This window comes from Silene latifolia, chromosome 5 (assembly GCF_048544455.1).
Source record: "Silene latifolia isolate original U9 population chromosome 5, ASM4854445v1, whole genome shotgun sequence".
Lineage (NCBI taxonomy): Eukaryota > Viridiplantae > Streptophyta > Magnoliopsida > Caryophyllales > Caryophyllaceae > Silene > Silene latifolia.
The window spans coordinates 52014983-52029050 of NC_133530.1; the positions used below are offsets into that span (position 1 = coordinate 52014983).

Below are 14068 nucleotides of genomic sequence, written 5' to 3' on the forward strand. Positions count from 1 at the left end.
GAAAATTCGACAATTTTTTTTCCAAATTAACTACAATTCCGACAAATAAATCAAAATGCCAATCGAATTAATCATAATTTTGTCCAAATTAGCCACAATCTCGGTCAAACTAGTCAAAATTGTAGTAAAACAAATTGAAATAAATGTGTTAGTTAGAAATTAATCAAAACAGGTTTGTGGTGGTTAAGTATATAGTAAATAATGTATGTTCAATGCCAAAAATAATGTTTTCGAGTTAGAATTTTGTCTAATTTGATCGGCTTTCTCAATTTGGTAGTGTCACAAAAAGTCAAGAAAATTTAGGTAGTTTTTTCGCAAAATTAAAAACTTTAGGTAGTATTTATGAAAATGGGGTAAATTTTAGGTAGTTTTGGACAAAAAACTCTTTGTTTTATAAATTATGAATAATATTAATATTTCTTACAATCATAAATAGTGCAAAAAAAAACAAATGTTAGTTTTAGTTTGAATGGGAGAGAGTAATGTTTATATGTTTCCACAATTATATTAACGTAGTCTGCCGTAGACAAGACCAGCTCGTTTGTATAAAACCGAATCAATGGTTTAAAGGGGAAGATCCCATCGAGGGTGATTTGTGGCCTCAACCATGGTGTGGACCCCATGCAGATACGGCAACAACACGTTCACAGGAGCAATCCAAGATATTGGACATGTGGTGTGTTGTGATTGGAATTGTGATGTAGTGATTTCATCTGTGCCGTCAGTTTAGTTAATTTAAGGTTGTTGGGGTTTGGACGGCGGAGATCTAAAAGTTTGCTTCATAAATATCTTTCCCAAATCACGTGCAAGACCGGCTCGCCTACTTCACTACTTCGTCTACGATACAAATGGGAAAAAATGACCATCGTTAAAATGACCATCGTTCATTCAACTATTTTATCACTTGTGTATATATTAGACAAATCTATTATTTTTTTACGTTATCTTTTGTTTTATTTATCTTTATTTAACTCGTTTTAAGTTTAAAACGAATATATACACCTATGTGTCTTAAATAAGAATTTGTGTTTAATATTGGGTTGAAATTGAGAGTGGTAATCATTATTCAAGGACCAACTAGTGGTTTTAAACATATGAAGCGTGTAACCGTCCAAACCCATGAATTTCTCTTATTTCTGTTTGTGTCATTTCTCGTCATCTCCTACGCGGAGTAAAACTAATTACTATATTTACTCAAAATTGAGGCATTTGATTGTTATAAGTTGTTCTTAATTGTACTATCAGGGTGTTTGGATCATATCATCAATCTAAAGGACCAGCTTGCACTCCTCATCTTGTGTAGTTTGTCAGTTGTGACTTTGTGAGTAGTGAATCAGAATCATCCATAACCATGAAATCCTTATCTTAGTATTGGAGATTCTGCTGGACATAAATTGTTGGCCTTGTAGAGGCCGAGCTGGCAAGACGTGTAGGATTTACGAACTAGAGGTCAAAAGGCGAGCTTCATTAGTTCACTCGAGAATATAGCCCACTATATTGATATGAGGTTTAGACAGGTCAATGAAGTCGAACAAATTAACAAGCGTCATTTCATCTTTTCGAGGCACTTAACAGTTGGGAAATCTAGAGGTTAAGAAAAGTGTTCTGTCCCCTCTTATCGGATTCTTTAGAGAGTATCTTCTCAGGGAGAATTCGTCTACGATGTAGGTGATAATCACAAATACTCAGAAAAATATTTAAAGTTAATGATTCGTGTGCTGGAGTTATAAAGCGCTACTTATCTAATGAATCCAACACTGTTGTGTATCTGTTCCCTTTCCTCTAGGGATCATTACCCCAAAACATAACCAGTAAACAAACAAAGGACTAATTCCGAAACTAAAAAACAGATAAAGCAACAATTTTGCAAACATTGAGCCTCATTTTACTTTAAAGACCAGAATGGCTCAGATTGATTTTCAAAGTCGAGCTCAAATCGACATTAAAGGATCAACTTTGCAAATACTCACACTTCAGACTTGCGAAGCTCAGAGGCCCCATGAGCAAAGTGGCATTTGTCGCCAAAGGTACACGTACCCTTGGTAAAGTTTTCGCAAAGCTTTGTCTTGTAAGTATTCGATGCTGGCCCGTGGGCCGGACGGCCTGAACCAGGTCCTCCATGCCCCTGACCCTGACCTTGCCCCTGACCATGGCCCTGACTGTGACCATGACCATGACCTCGACCTCTCGTTTGAGCTGATGAGCTCACACTACTCACAAGATCCCGTACCATGGCTGTCGCTATCTTGATCTGATCAAAGGTCCCTTGCAGTTCAATATTTTTTAAGCTAGCGTTTGACTCGTGGTCTCGTATGTGAAGTTTAACCCCAGTTTGACGAGATATCTGCTTTGAGTTCACACCGCCCTTTCCAATGATGGGTCCTACCAGAGACGAATCAACACCAATTTTAACGGTCGCATTTTCACTTTCACCAAAACCGGCAGAAAGACCAGGTGGCCCGTTTCGCCCGCCATAGCGGGCAGGCATTGGTGGGCCCATAGGATAGTGGTCTTCAAAGGGTGGAGCAACCGGCTTGTTTAGCTCCCACTCCGCATGGGCATAATTGCATTTGTCGCCAAATTTGCAGCCTTCGCCACTGATGAACTTCTTGCACATACGGGTTTTCACAGTGGCAGCACCACCATTTGGTGGGCCCATTGGCGATGGACCAACATTTGTCGATGGTGGTAGGTTCATCATCTGTGAAACGGCCTTGTAGCCACCAGGAACATGATGCAGGAAGTGACAGCTCTCTCCAAATGGGCATCCAGATGTACTGCAACACCAACCACATATTAGAACCCAAGTAAAAGCTGAGGTAATTACCTATAGAACATAAGAAGTCCAACCAGAAGAATGCCTTGATCCCAAATTTGATTTAATAAAATATTACTATGAACTACAATTGAAACTGTAGATGATAAAATATTTGACACCAAACATAGAAAAGGGGGGAAAAAGGGAAAGGAAAGGGAAACACGATATATAGTCATGATCTTCCTTAAGTTGGAATGCTACCCAGCTTTTGTAGATAGGTAACATGATAGATAGTCAATATACAAATAAATTAATAAAGCTAACAACACCTCCTAGGAATAACAAAACATACAAGCCTAACTTGGATCATAATATCAATCAACATCAGCTATCAGTCAATCCAAATTACAAATTTGTCCCACTGTCAAAACAAGCTCAACTTAACATATTGAACAAATTAATACACTACAGCCACCCAACTACGAATCTTGGCGTTGGTAAATGTGGGCTTGTCCTAGGAGCCAATAGGTTTTACCTACCTGACAGCTCCAACTACACCCACCGCCAAAACAAAACAAAACAAAAGTGGAACATACCAGAGGTTTGAATAAACATAAATCAGATGGATTACCAAACATGTTTTTTTATCAATGCAACATTGTAACCACACAGAACAAGACACAGAGATACAGTAACACCAAGAAAAATAGCATGATCATTCTAAACTGATTCAATCACTACAGTCTACAGACTACACAAAAATTCAGTAATACCTATAATGCTACAAGTCTATAACCCAGTAGACTTCAGTCTCCATTAAACTTTAAAAGGGTGTAAGACACACCAAGGCAACGAGAATTTGTTGCGACAAAGTGTGAGGCAAAGGAGCGGAAGGAACGAACCTTACAAAAATGAGAAGCAATGTTTTTGAACAAAAAAAAAAATTGTATTTTCAAAATATGGCGCACAATACACAGATTGGATTTTCAAGAAGTCTAACATGTAGGGGAATAAAAGTTACAGAAAATGTGAAGGGGGAAAAATAAAAGAACCATTTAGAAGGAAAAAAAATAGGAATTGCATAGCAGAGCGTCTCGCTAGTTGCATCTTATCTACAAGGAGCAGTTAAGGAACACTTAAGGCATTTTGACTAGTGTCTCACTAAGTCTCACCCAAGGTGCGCATTTTTAAACAAAGTCGAGCTCTAATGTCTACAGATTGTAACACTTCTAGAGCTCGGATAACTTTCCAAAAACGACATCATTTGAAAACTCTTTAAAACAGTTGGAACTATCTACCTCAACAAAGTTCGTAAATTGATTATATTCCAGCTTGCCATCCATATTTTGAAGGCAAAATGAATTCAAATCATCATAGTTAATGAATCTATCAATCTGTTATTCTGTTGTAGGTCAAACCACTATGAAAAAGAAGCCAAGAAGTCAAGAACATTACTTCCTCCTCATCAATTAGAAGGTTAAATTTGCTTTTTGTGCATTTTTTTAGGAGAGCCCGTGTTCAAGTGAATGAGGGCATATATTAGGTGTTAAATCATGCCAAAAAAAATGAAAACGTAAAAACTAGATGAACAAGCCTAAAAAAAGGTAAACGTCTAGTTGAATAGGAGGAACCGAGGAAGTACAAGGCATGACACAAGCCGAACAGAAAATAGTACTACAGTCTACAGAGGGAGTCACAAAGGTCACCAAAAACTCTCAATAGCCATTAGTTCCTAAAAGTTCACCGAATATTTTTCACCAACGAGACCTGCTCTGACGTAAGATACGAACTAGATGGAGCAACGGCAACATTACCCCCAATCCTAAAGGGCTCCTCCAAATTGTCGGAGTAGGAGGGAGGGGGCGAGTTGGTTTGGATGTACGTAACACCACCTTACACTCGTGTTAAGTCACAACCAAGTTGTTTCCAGATCACCCAAAATGAAAATTATGTCGAAAATGCATCAAAAGAATGCTACTTTCCATTATAATCTAATGAAAAAAACACACGCAGCCAGTTAGGTTAGTCATTTTGTTTTATCACAATATAATTCATAGCTAAAGAATAATAAGTCTTTAGTCACATGAAGATGACAAGATACGAACAAGAGAATATAACAAAATATAAAACACCAAATGCACAAACTGTAAGTACAACAATGCAAAAATAGTAGGAAAAAATCATTTTTTTTTTCAAAACATTACCGGGATACCTTACAGAGTTGGAGGCACGCATTTATGGTAGTGAATGGGTTCAGCTAAATTTGTGAGTTAGAAAAGATTTCACTTTTAAATGGCAAAAAAAAAAATACAAGATACAATAACTCTTTCACAGAACCACTATCTTCTAGAGTTCCTCTGACTATTTAGATCCGTCTTGAACTTGCACTGTTTCCATCAATGATCTCCAAAACATCATCAACTAAAAAATGAGGATAAAATATATACATATCCGATCTATAAGGATAAAGTCAACAACGGATTACCTAAATCCACAGATTGGCACAAGTAATTTGTTCTAAAGCACCTATATTAAGGAGATAGGTACCGTCTTATGATTGTTCACGTGGAGGCATGTAGTTTTTTTATTGCTTGTAATTTTCCAAGTTTTTTACAGCTACAGAGTATTAGTTATTCATTTCTATTGACAAATTACAATTTACAGTGTATGCAAAAAGAAGATACAATTTAATGTTGTTATGTAGATAAAGATTAGAACCTGAAGAACTTGGTGCAAGGCTTTGATTTGCTTCCTATACCACTTGACTCCATTTCTGTTACAAAACATTATTTACTTTTTATGAGTACACTTCCTCCAATCGATTGCTTTAGAATAAGTTAAATTAATCAAGGACTTAACTGGAGTTATATGCAGATATGTGTAAAATATTTTAAATTATTACATTCAGCACAAAATGATAAAACATCAGAAGGTGCATATCAATAAATTATTAACAAGCTAGTAAGTGGATTTTAATGCTTTCAACTGTCATTAATATACAGTATTCTGATTTGTACTGTAGTGACTTCTTGCATTACCAGATGAGAACTCCGTAATATTTTTTTTTAAGGTGTCTGATAAAATGAGGAAGCAGCCTTATTTTTTTTTTTTTTTTAAAATTCTGCATTTCTGCTATATATGATTTTTAAAAAAGGATTAAACTATAGAGCAATATTCCAGAATGAGCAACATCAATCATAGTTCGTCTGTCCTATTTCTGTTGCATAAGGTGCAGAATTAATAACTATAAACTCCAGCTTGGATTCCAATTGACATACAATATGTAGCCGGAAAGCAGGGAGATAAACAAATGCATTGTTCGAATATCAAATTAGAAAGGAATGAGAGGGAGGGATGGGGGAAAAAGAAGGGGAGAGGGGTGGAGAGAATGTGAGGGGGCAAGAAAGGGGAGGGGGTGAACAAAAGGGGTTACAGTGTTTTCACTCCAAAAAATATCAAATGCGTTTTCACTCCAAAATTTTGCTATATTGGAAAGATATTGATTTGCCTAGTGGGAGAGAAATTGAATCCCCAATTCATTACCCTCTAACTGACATCCCTTTCTCTCCCTCTATCTTAACAGAGTGTTAACTCTTCCATCAGTACCCAAAAACCACAATCAATTTTTTTGAGTAAAACATAACAGAAAGTGGAATAGAAATTTAATGCATGATAATATAGGCCCGTGTAGATTATTCACATACAAAAAAGCTAAACCCTTCCACCACAATCTAAAACAGAAAATATGTATTCCTGATCAAAAACGGGATCCAAAAGATGCATTAACAAGAAAGGCTCCTAAAATTGGTGATGAAGGGCTAACACTAACACACTAAGCCAACACTACTAGTCATACTTAAGAAATAAAAAAATTATCCTCTCACTGAAATTTGGCAGTCCTATTCTAAAACCACGCAGTTGAAAAATTTCCTAAAAGACTTCGTCAACCCCATCCGATGAGGAACCGTACAACTGATCTATAGCCTACAGCCAGGTACTCATCCTTCCTGACATCCCAAAAACAAAAACAATCCACTCTTACTGGTAGCCCGTGAAAAATAAAAGGTACCCTCGATTCACAAGGCCGTTACAAGACTTTGTTGGGTTTTGTTGCTAACAACTATCATTCTATCCCTTCCAGGGCATGCAGCTTTCGACAACTTGTCCAAAAGTGCCGCATCAGAAACAACATCTCCATAAGCGGAAACTCAACCTGGTTATTGCTATCTTCACTATCTACCGGATAGATACTAAAAGTTGAAAAATAAAAAATTCAACTACTTAATACAGCAATACAAGTATTCGAGTTCAGATCTACGACATATAACTACAGAAACAATCCACAGTAATAAAGTTACTTAAAAAGGTACAGAATAACAAATAATCGTACATAATAAGGTACCAATTAACAAAAAGAACAAATTACTGGATATTAATCATGGACTTAAGAGAGTTGGATAGAGGGAGGGAGAAAGAAGGAACCTTGTTTGTGTTTCTTGAATCCGCCATTAGTGTTGGGAGCTCCACCATCTTGTCTTCTTTTTCGACCATCCATGATAATATTGAAGTTGAAAGATTGGGTTAATTTGGGGGAAATTGGAGAAACCCTAGAAAATTTAGGGTTTAGAGGAGAGAGATTGGGGAAGAAAAGGGAGAAGAGGGAACGAGGGCGGTTGAGGAGAGACAAGACAAATACGACAAGGGGGTTTGTGATTGTGTTGTGTCCGGTTCGTGTAATTTTTTGGATTTTGAATCTAGTGATAAAACTCGTTAGATTTGAATGTTCGTATTAGTCCAAGATCTCCCACTTGTATTCCATCTTCTGTTCCATTGCTTTTATCCATCATCATTTACATAACAAAATTAATAGCAAGTTTTTTTAAGTTAATTATGTGTCACAAAGAGAATATAGTGGATACGAGACTAGTATAGATCCCGCGCGAATGCGCGGTATTTTAGATAGAAATATTAGAGAAAATAATAATATTTTGTATTAATCGGTGCAAATATTAGAGAAAATAATGATATTTAACTCAATTTGAAATTTGATTGTAAATTTATTATAATTAATATTTTCTATTAATCGGTGGAAAAGGAAAGTTCATTATCATCCAGATGTAGATATAAGATAATGAAATTACAATGACAGATATGTTATAAAAAAAGCCTAATTATAGCCAAATTAATTTAGGCGGCAAATTCTGAGAACTCTTATTCTTTTAGTATAAGGGGTGCAAGTTAAAAGAATATTATCCCCTTTTTTAAATGGTATAGAATTATATATTGTATGAAATTAATTAGTATGGTCCAGTTGTAGATATGATATTATAAAGCCCATTTATAGCTTAAGTCGAAATTAATCAGGATGGCCCAGTTGTAGATATGATGTTATGAAGCCCATTTATAGCCTAATTCATTTAGGCGGGAAAACTTTAGAATTCTCTTATTCTTTTAGTTTAAGGGGATGAGACACAAAATGGGACAGATAATCTACTCTCAGGCTCAATCTCAAATTTTTCGGATTATTCTCTCTTATGGACATAATTTATTTAATTATGGACATTATTGATCATTTTATCACTCATATTTTAACAACCTATTTTTCAGTTTTATATGTTCTTTCTTGATGAATCTTTTCAATTTCAACCACTAGTTAACAGCCGCCCTCACCACACACATCGACCCTACCCCGCCTCCACTCATCCCCCTTGCCGGCCAGACCACCCTCACCGCCGGTCAAACTCGCCGACCGGCCTCCCCCAGACCTGCCACCCATCCCTACAAACCTCAGCCTACCCAGCCACTCATATCCGCCCCACCCAGATCCTTGCTGTCACCCGTGTCTCCCGACCCTTTCTAACACCCCCCATTTTCCCGGATGCCTTCCACTAGGCTAGCCCGAGCTAACAGGAGGGCTACCATCTTGTTTTCCCGAGGTAAAGTGAATCAAGACCAACAATAAAAGTTTAACCAATACATAATAACCATTACTCCCTCCTATTCTATATTTTCTTCCCTATTTCCTAAAACGGATTATTCAGGTTTTCTTCCCCTTTATTATTTTGGAAACTTTTACTCTTATTTTATTCATCCTTCTCTCCTATCATCAAACCCCACCCAACTCTTTTACTCTTATTTTATTCCTTCACTTAATGTTTGTGGTCCACAATTTCTTATTTAACTCATAATTATTCATCATTCTCTCATATCACCAAACCCCGCCCAACTCTTTTAGGGGTCGTTTGGTTCACTACTTAGGAATGGAATGGAATGGATTGGAATGAGAAACCATAGGAGTATGAGGTTCTAATTCTGTACCTTTCAAAAGATGTTTGGTTCATTAGAAAAATAATAATGGAGTGGAGTTTGAATCCATGGGGAGGAGTTGGGTATGGGATTCCAAGGAGTTGGGGTGGAATGAGAATCCATCAGGATTCTAACTCCATTCCAAAACACCCCAACCAAACACTAGAATGACTAGAATCCATTCCATTCTATTCCAAACCTCCCAACCAAACACCCCCTTACTCTTATTTTATTCATCTCCTTAATACCCAAGCCCACAAACAATGGGAAGAAAATATGGAATTGGAGGGAGTATTATACAAGAGTTGGTCCATTACAAATTATACATACATTTAGGAGTGGGAATCCTAACCTAGTACACGTATCTAACTCGTAACCAACACGTTGTCAGGTCGCAACCAATCCCATACACGGTACCCAAGTTGTCATCACATCCATAGTTTACCTGTCACATCACTACTCACCATATGATCGGAAATATCATATTGATCATTGTAGATAGTTTTAAAGATGATTTGACAAAAGAAAAACACGCCAAGTCAACATATGTATAAGCAGAATCATTTAAGGCATAGTGAATCCTCCAATAACCACACACACCGTATAACCTACCGAACTCAGGCACATCTAATAACCTAAGACCAACAATCACAAAGCAAGTGGACACAACATGCATGCTACAAATCACACGGCAACAAGTGACGCTCAACTCACACGACGAACGTGCTTGATCACTAATACTCCCTGGATCGTAAATGTACACTTCCCTCTTGTGACGGGCCCACAAGAGGAGACTCCAGGTGGCCCTCTGCGTACGACGGTGCCCTCGCGAACCTGATTACCCTTACCGGTTTCCAAACTCAAGTCCAAATGTTATAATCATCATCTTACCAACAACCACCATGAATCCACAAGGCATAATAAACACATTGTAACACCCCCATTTATTAAGAGCCTTTACTAGGTATTCCTAGATAAATGAAAGTGTTACCATCTCAGTTTCCTGAGGTAGTGGTTACAAAGATAAACGAAACCACAATATTTTAATTAAATATAACGTTTAAATGGCCTTATTACAAAATCCGACATAAATAGCTGTAAATAAATAAATACAACTGCAGCGGAAACTAAATAGAATAAATAATAAATATTGTTCGACCAAACTAAGTGATCTATACAGCTAAGTAAACGCCAAATCCTCTCGCCCTTCAGCTCCCTTCCTAAGCCAGCTCAATTACCTGAAATCAATCTGCTCCCCAATTATTGGTTCATCACAGGTGTTTAACGAATACACAGTCAACCCAACAGTTGAGTAGGAATATCTAAACAACAAGAATAATAATACAACAATAAGATAGATTAATTAATCAATTACTCAATTCCATTTACAATTCCAACAATACTCATCCTCCGAGACACCCATAAAAACAATGGCAACTCCGAGACACCCTTGTACAAACCGCCACCCCTGGTCCAGTTTATACAGCCATAATAATCTCCGAGACACCCTTTTATATACCGCTATCCCTGGTCCGGTTCTTCAAATACAACTCGCCACCCGTGGTCCCGGTACTCAAACAACAATAATACCAATATACAGTACGGATAACAATATTTCAACGGATAAACAATAATCATTAACCATCCAACAATCAACATGTACATCCAATTTCCAATTATTACTCAACTGATAAATCACCAATTCACATTTAAGTTGAGTAGATAACCTACCTTAGTAGCGATAATCCAATAAAAAAGTCAATAAAAATAATTAGAAGTACTCCACTTCAAAACCGTCACCTAAACAAAATAGTATAATTTAATTATTAATTATTCAATTTCATTATATTAATTTATTCAATTATAATTTTATTATATTAATTATTTTCCGTATGAATTATTACGTAAAAACCCGTCTTAAAATAAATAAGTCAACCCAACTCACGCAAACCCAAAAACACGTGAAACCAAACACCCACATACATGCTTCATACACGATTGAAAACCGTGTACAACACCCTTCCTTCAACCTCTTTTTCCCAACACCAACGACCACCAAAGACTCCACCACCGTCTGCCATCTCAAGCCGGCAACGTGACGCATCCCGACAACCACCAACCACCTCCTGAACCGTTCTAACCAGGCCCCACAACCTCGCCCTAAACTCTACCCCGCAACCCGACACAAACAAACACAAGTATACACACTTACCACCCTTCCACCACCGTGACAGCCCGTGGCTACCACCGTGGTCTTCCTTGACCCACGGTGGTCCCACCACCTGCCACAACCACTCACGTTCACCCACGACCCACCAAAACGACACACAACCCGAGTATGACACGAGTACCATACAAACACCACAACCCGACATCCCACCGTACCAACCACCACCTACAACCACCCCAACACCACTATTAGGACCGCCCATAGCCGACCTAAATAACTACCCAGGTCCCATGTTTATATGACAAACACGCAAGCTACAAATTCTGTCTTAAATCCCGCGACAACCGCCCCTTTAGACACCAATTCCGCCACCCACGGTGGTCGACGAAGGTCAGGGTTGGTCCCACTAGAATCACTACGGTCAAGAGAAACTTTTAAGGTCAACAGCATGGTTCACGGTGGTCAATACGGTGTATAAACGATAATTTAATTGAATAAGACGATTTAAATATAAATTAAGACGGTCTTACCTTGAGACGATAATATCTTTATAAATTCTTCTACTTTTCTCCCCTTCAGCTTTCTCTCCCTTGCCTTAGATCAATTATTTGTAATTTTATGTTGTATATGATTATGGGTAGGTAGAATAGCTTATTTTTATAGGTGTATAAAGGAAAGAGGGAGGAAGTTTCCTTAAATCAATTCTCTTTATTATTTTTCTTTTCCTTTTAATAACATAATATTAGTAGTAGTAGTATACAATTATAATCCGACAACATACCCAATATACACGTCCTACATGTGTAATACGGCCCAACAGTTCCCGTCTCAAGTATTATTTAATTATTTTATTTTCGTCTTATAACTTAATTATTCAATTAATTAAATTATTAAATATCATTTAAAACACATTTTAATATAATTCTATCGTAAAAAATACGGGGTATTACAGTCTTCCCTCCTTAAAAAGAACTTTATCCCCGAAGTTCACCAAAACACCTAAACAACTGAAATATTATCTCAAATTAATTCCAACTAAATTCCTTATTAAATTCCTCACAAGATACTTTTATTATTAAATTATCATAAAAATGTCATAAAAGATAAGATGTTACATCCTATCCCCCTAAAAAAAGGGTTACGTCCCCGTAACCAACTAACTCAAACAAAAAGACTAGGATACTTGTCTCGCATAGCAGCTTCAGCTTCCCATGTAGCATCGTCCACCTTATGATTAGACCATAAAACCTTCACTAATGTCGTGTCACCATTACGAGTCTTCCTCACTTTTCTATCCAAGATCTCCTTAGGCTCCTCAACATAAGACAATTGCTCATCAATCTCAATATGCTCAGGTTCTAGTACATGAGTAGGATCACTCACATACTTCCTCAATTGTGAAACGTGAAAAATATTATGGACCCTATCCAAAGCTGGAGGTAGTGCTAAACGATAAGCTACCTCTCCAACTCTGTCTAAGATCTCATATGGCCCAATATACTTCTGACTCAGGTTCCCTTTCTTCCAAAACCTCATCACACCTCTCATAGGAGACACTTTAAGCAACACTTTATCTCCCATAGCAAATTCTATATCAATCCTCTTCAAATCCGCATAGCTTTTCTGTCTATCCTGCGCTGCACGCATCTTTTGACGAATAATGTGCACTTGCTCCACCATTTCCTGTATCATCTCAGGTCCCAACACCACTGCATATGCTCTGTCATCCCAACACACTGGACTCTTGCACTTCCTTCCATACAATGCCTCAAAAGGTGCCATGCCAATACTAGTATGATAACCATTATTATATGAAAACTCAATCAAATCCAACCTCTATTCCCATGATCCACCAAACTCCATCACACAAGCTCTCAACATATCTTCCAAAGTTTGAATAGTTCTCTCTGTCTGCCCATCCGTAGCTGGATGAAATGATGTACTCATCTTCAACTGGGTCCCCATCAAAGATGGCAATTATTGCCAGGATTTAGATATAAACCTTGAATCACGATCAGAAACGATATCCTTTGGCACACCATGAAGCTTTACTACATTCTTTATATAAGCTTTAGCCAACTCAGCTTTACTCCAAGTGTCTTTCATAGGAATGAAGTGAGCTGACTTACTCAATCGATCCACAATAACCCATATCATATTATTCCCTCTCCGAGTCTTAAGCAACCCCACAATTAAATCCATCGAAATACTCTCCCAGTTCCACTCAGGTACATCCAAGGATTGAACTTTACCTTGGGGGTCTCTTGTGCTCTCCCTTTACCCTTTGACAAACCAAACATCTAGCAACGAACTTAGCAACCTCTTTCTTTATCTTAGGCCACCAAAAAGTCTTCTTCAAATCTTTATATAGCTTTTCTCCTCCAGGATGAACAAAATATCGAGTAGAATGAGCTTCAGTTAAAATCTTTCTTTTTAATTCTTCATCATCAGGTACACACCATCTCTCGTCAAATCTCAAACTACCATCATTGCCCACATGAAATCGTTTTCTCACGCCCTCCGCCACGGCATCAATCACGGTGTCTCGCCACCGTGCCACAAGAGCATCTCCCTCTTGCTTCTCTCTGATCTCAGCATACAACTCTGGCTCAATGGTCAAATCTCCTATCGTTTCCCCCTTCTTGATCATAGAAATGCCCATCTTCTCCACCTCCTCATGCAACCTCCCGTATAAATTATTACGTAAAAACCCGTCTTAAAATAAACAAGTCAACCCAAATTTCACTCAAACCCAAAAACACGTGAAACCAAACACCCACATACATGCTTCATACACGGTTGAAAACCATGTACAACACCCTTCCTTCAACCTC

At 37.6% G+C, this 14068-nt stretch overlaps 2 protein-coding genes across 2 annotated transcripts; both read right to left on the bottom strand.

Moving 5' to 3' along the window:
• Positions 1-1719: 1719 nt before the first annotated feature.
• LOC141657397 (zinc finger CCCH domain-containing protein 14-like) lies at positions 1720-7486 on the bottom strand. The gene is made up of 3 exons (XM_074464625.1): positions 7241-7486; positions 5477-5531; positions 1720-2777 (listed from the first exon to the last, which is right to left on the bottom strand). The coding sequence occupies exons 1-3, from the start codon at positions 7311-7313 to the stop codon at positions 1967-1969; spliced, it is 939 nt and encodes a 312-aa protein (XP_074320726.1). The 5' UTR covers positions 7314-7486; the 3' UTR covers positions 1720-1966.
• Positions 7487-12395: 4909 nt separating this feature from the next.
• Positions 12396-13896, bottom strand: LOC141655365 (uncharacterized). Its single transcript, XM_074462449.1, has 2 exons — positions 13487-13896; positions 12396-13023 (listed from the first exon to the last, which is right to left on the bottom strand). The coding sequence occupies exons 1-2, from the start codon at positions 13894-13896 to the stop codon at positions 12396-12398; spliced, it is 1038 nt and encodes a 345-aa protein (XP_074318550.1).
• Between the last annotated feature and the right edge of the window lie 172 nt (positions 13897-14068).

Coding starts and splice junctions, on each gene's coding strand:
- LOC141657397 (XM_074464625.1), bottom strand. CDS start 7,313: ATGGATGGTCGAAAAAGAAGACAAGATGGTGGAGCTCCCAACACTAAT. Junction 5,532..7,240: donor ATTCAAGAAACACAAACAAG/GTTCCTTCTTTC, acceptor GTTTTGTAACAG/AAATGGAGTCAAGTGGTATA. Junction 2,778..5,476: donor CCTTGCACCAAGTTCTTCAG/GTTCTAATCTTT, acceptor TTGGTGTTGCAG/TACATCTGGATGCCCATTTG.
- LOC141655365 (XM_074462449.1), bottom strand. CDS start 13,896: ATGGGCATTTCTATGATCAAGAAGGGGGAAACGATAGGAGATTTGACC. Junction 13,024..13,486: donor GAGCACAAGAGACCCCCAAG/GTAAAGTTCAAT, acceptor TTATCATACTAG/TATTGGCATGGCACCTTTTG.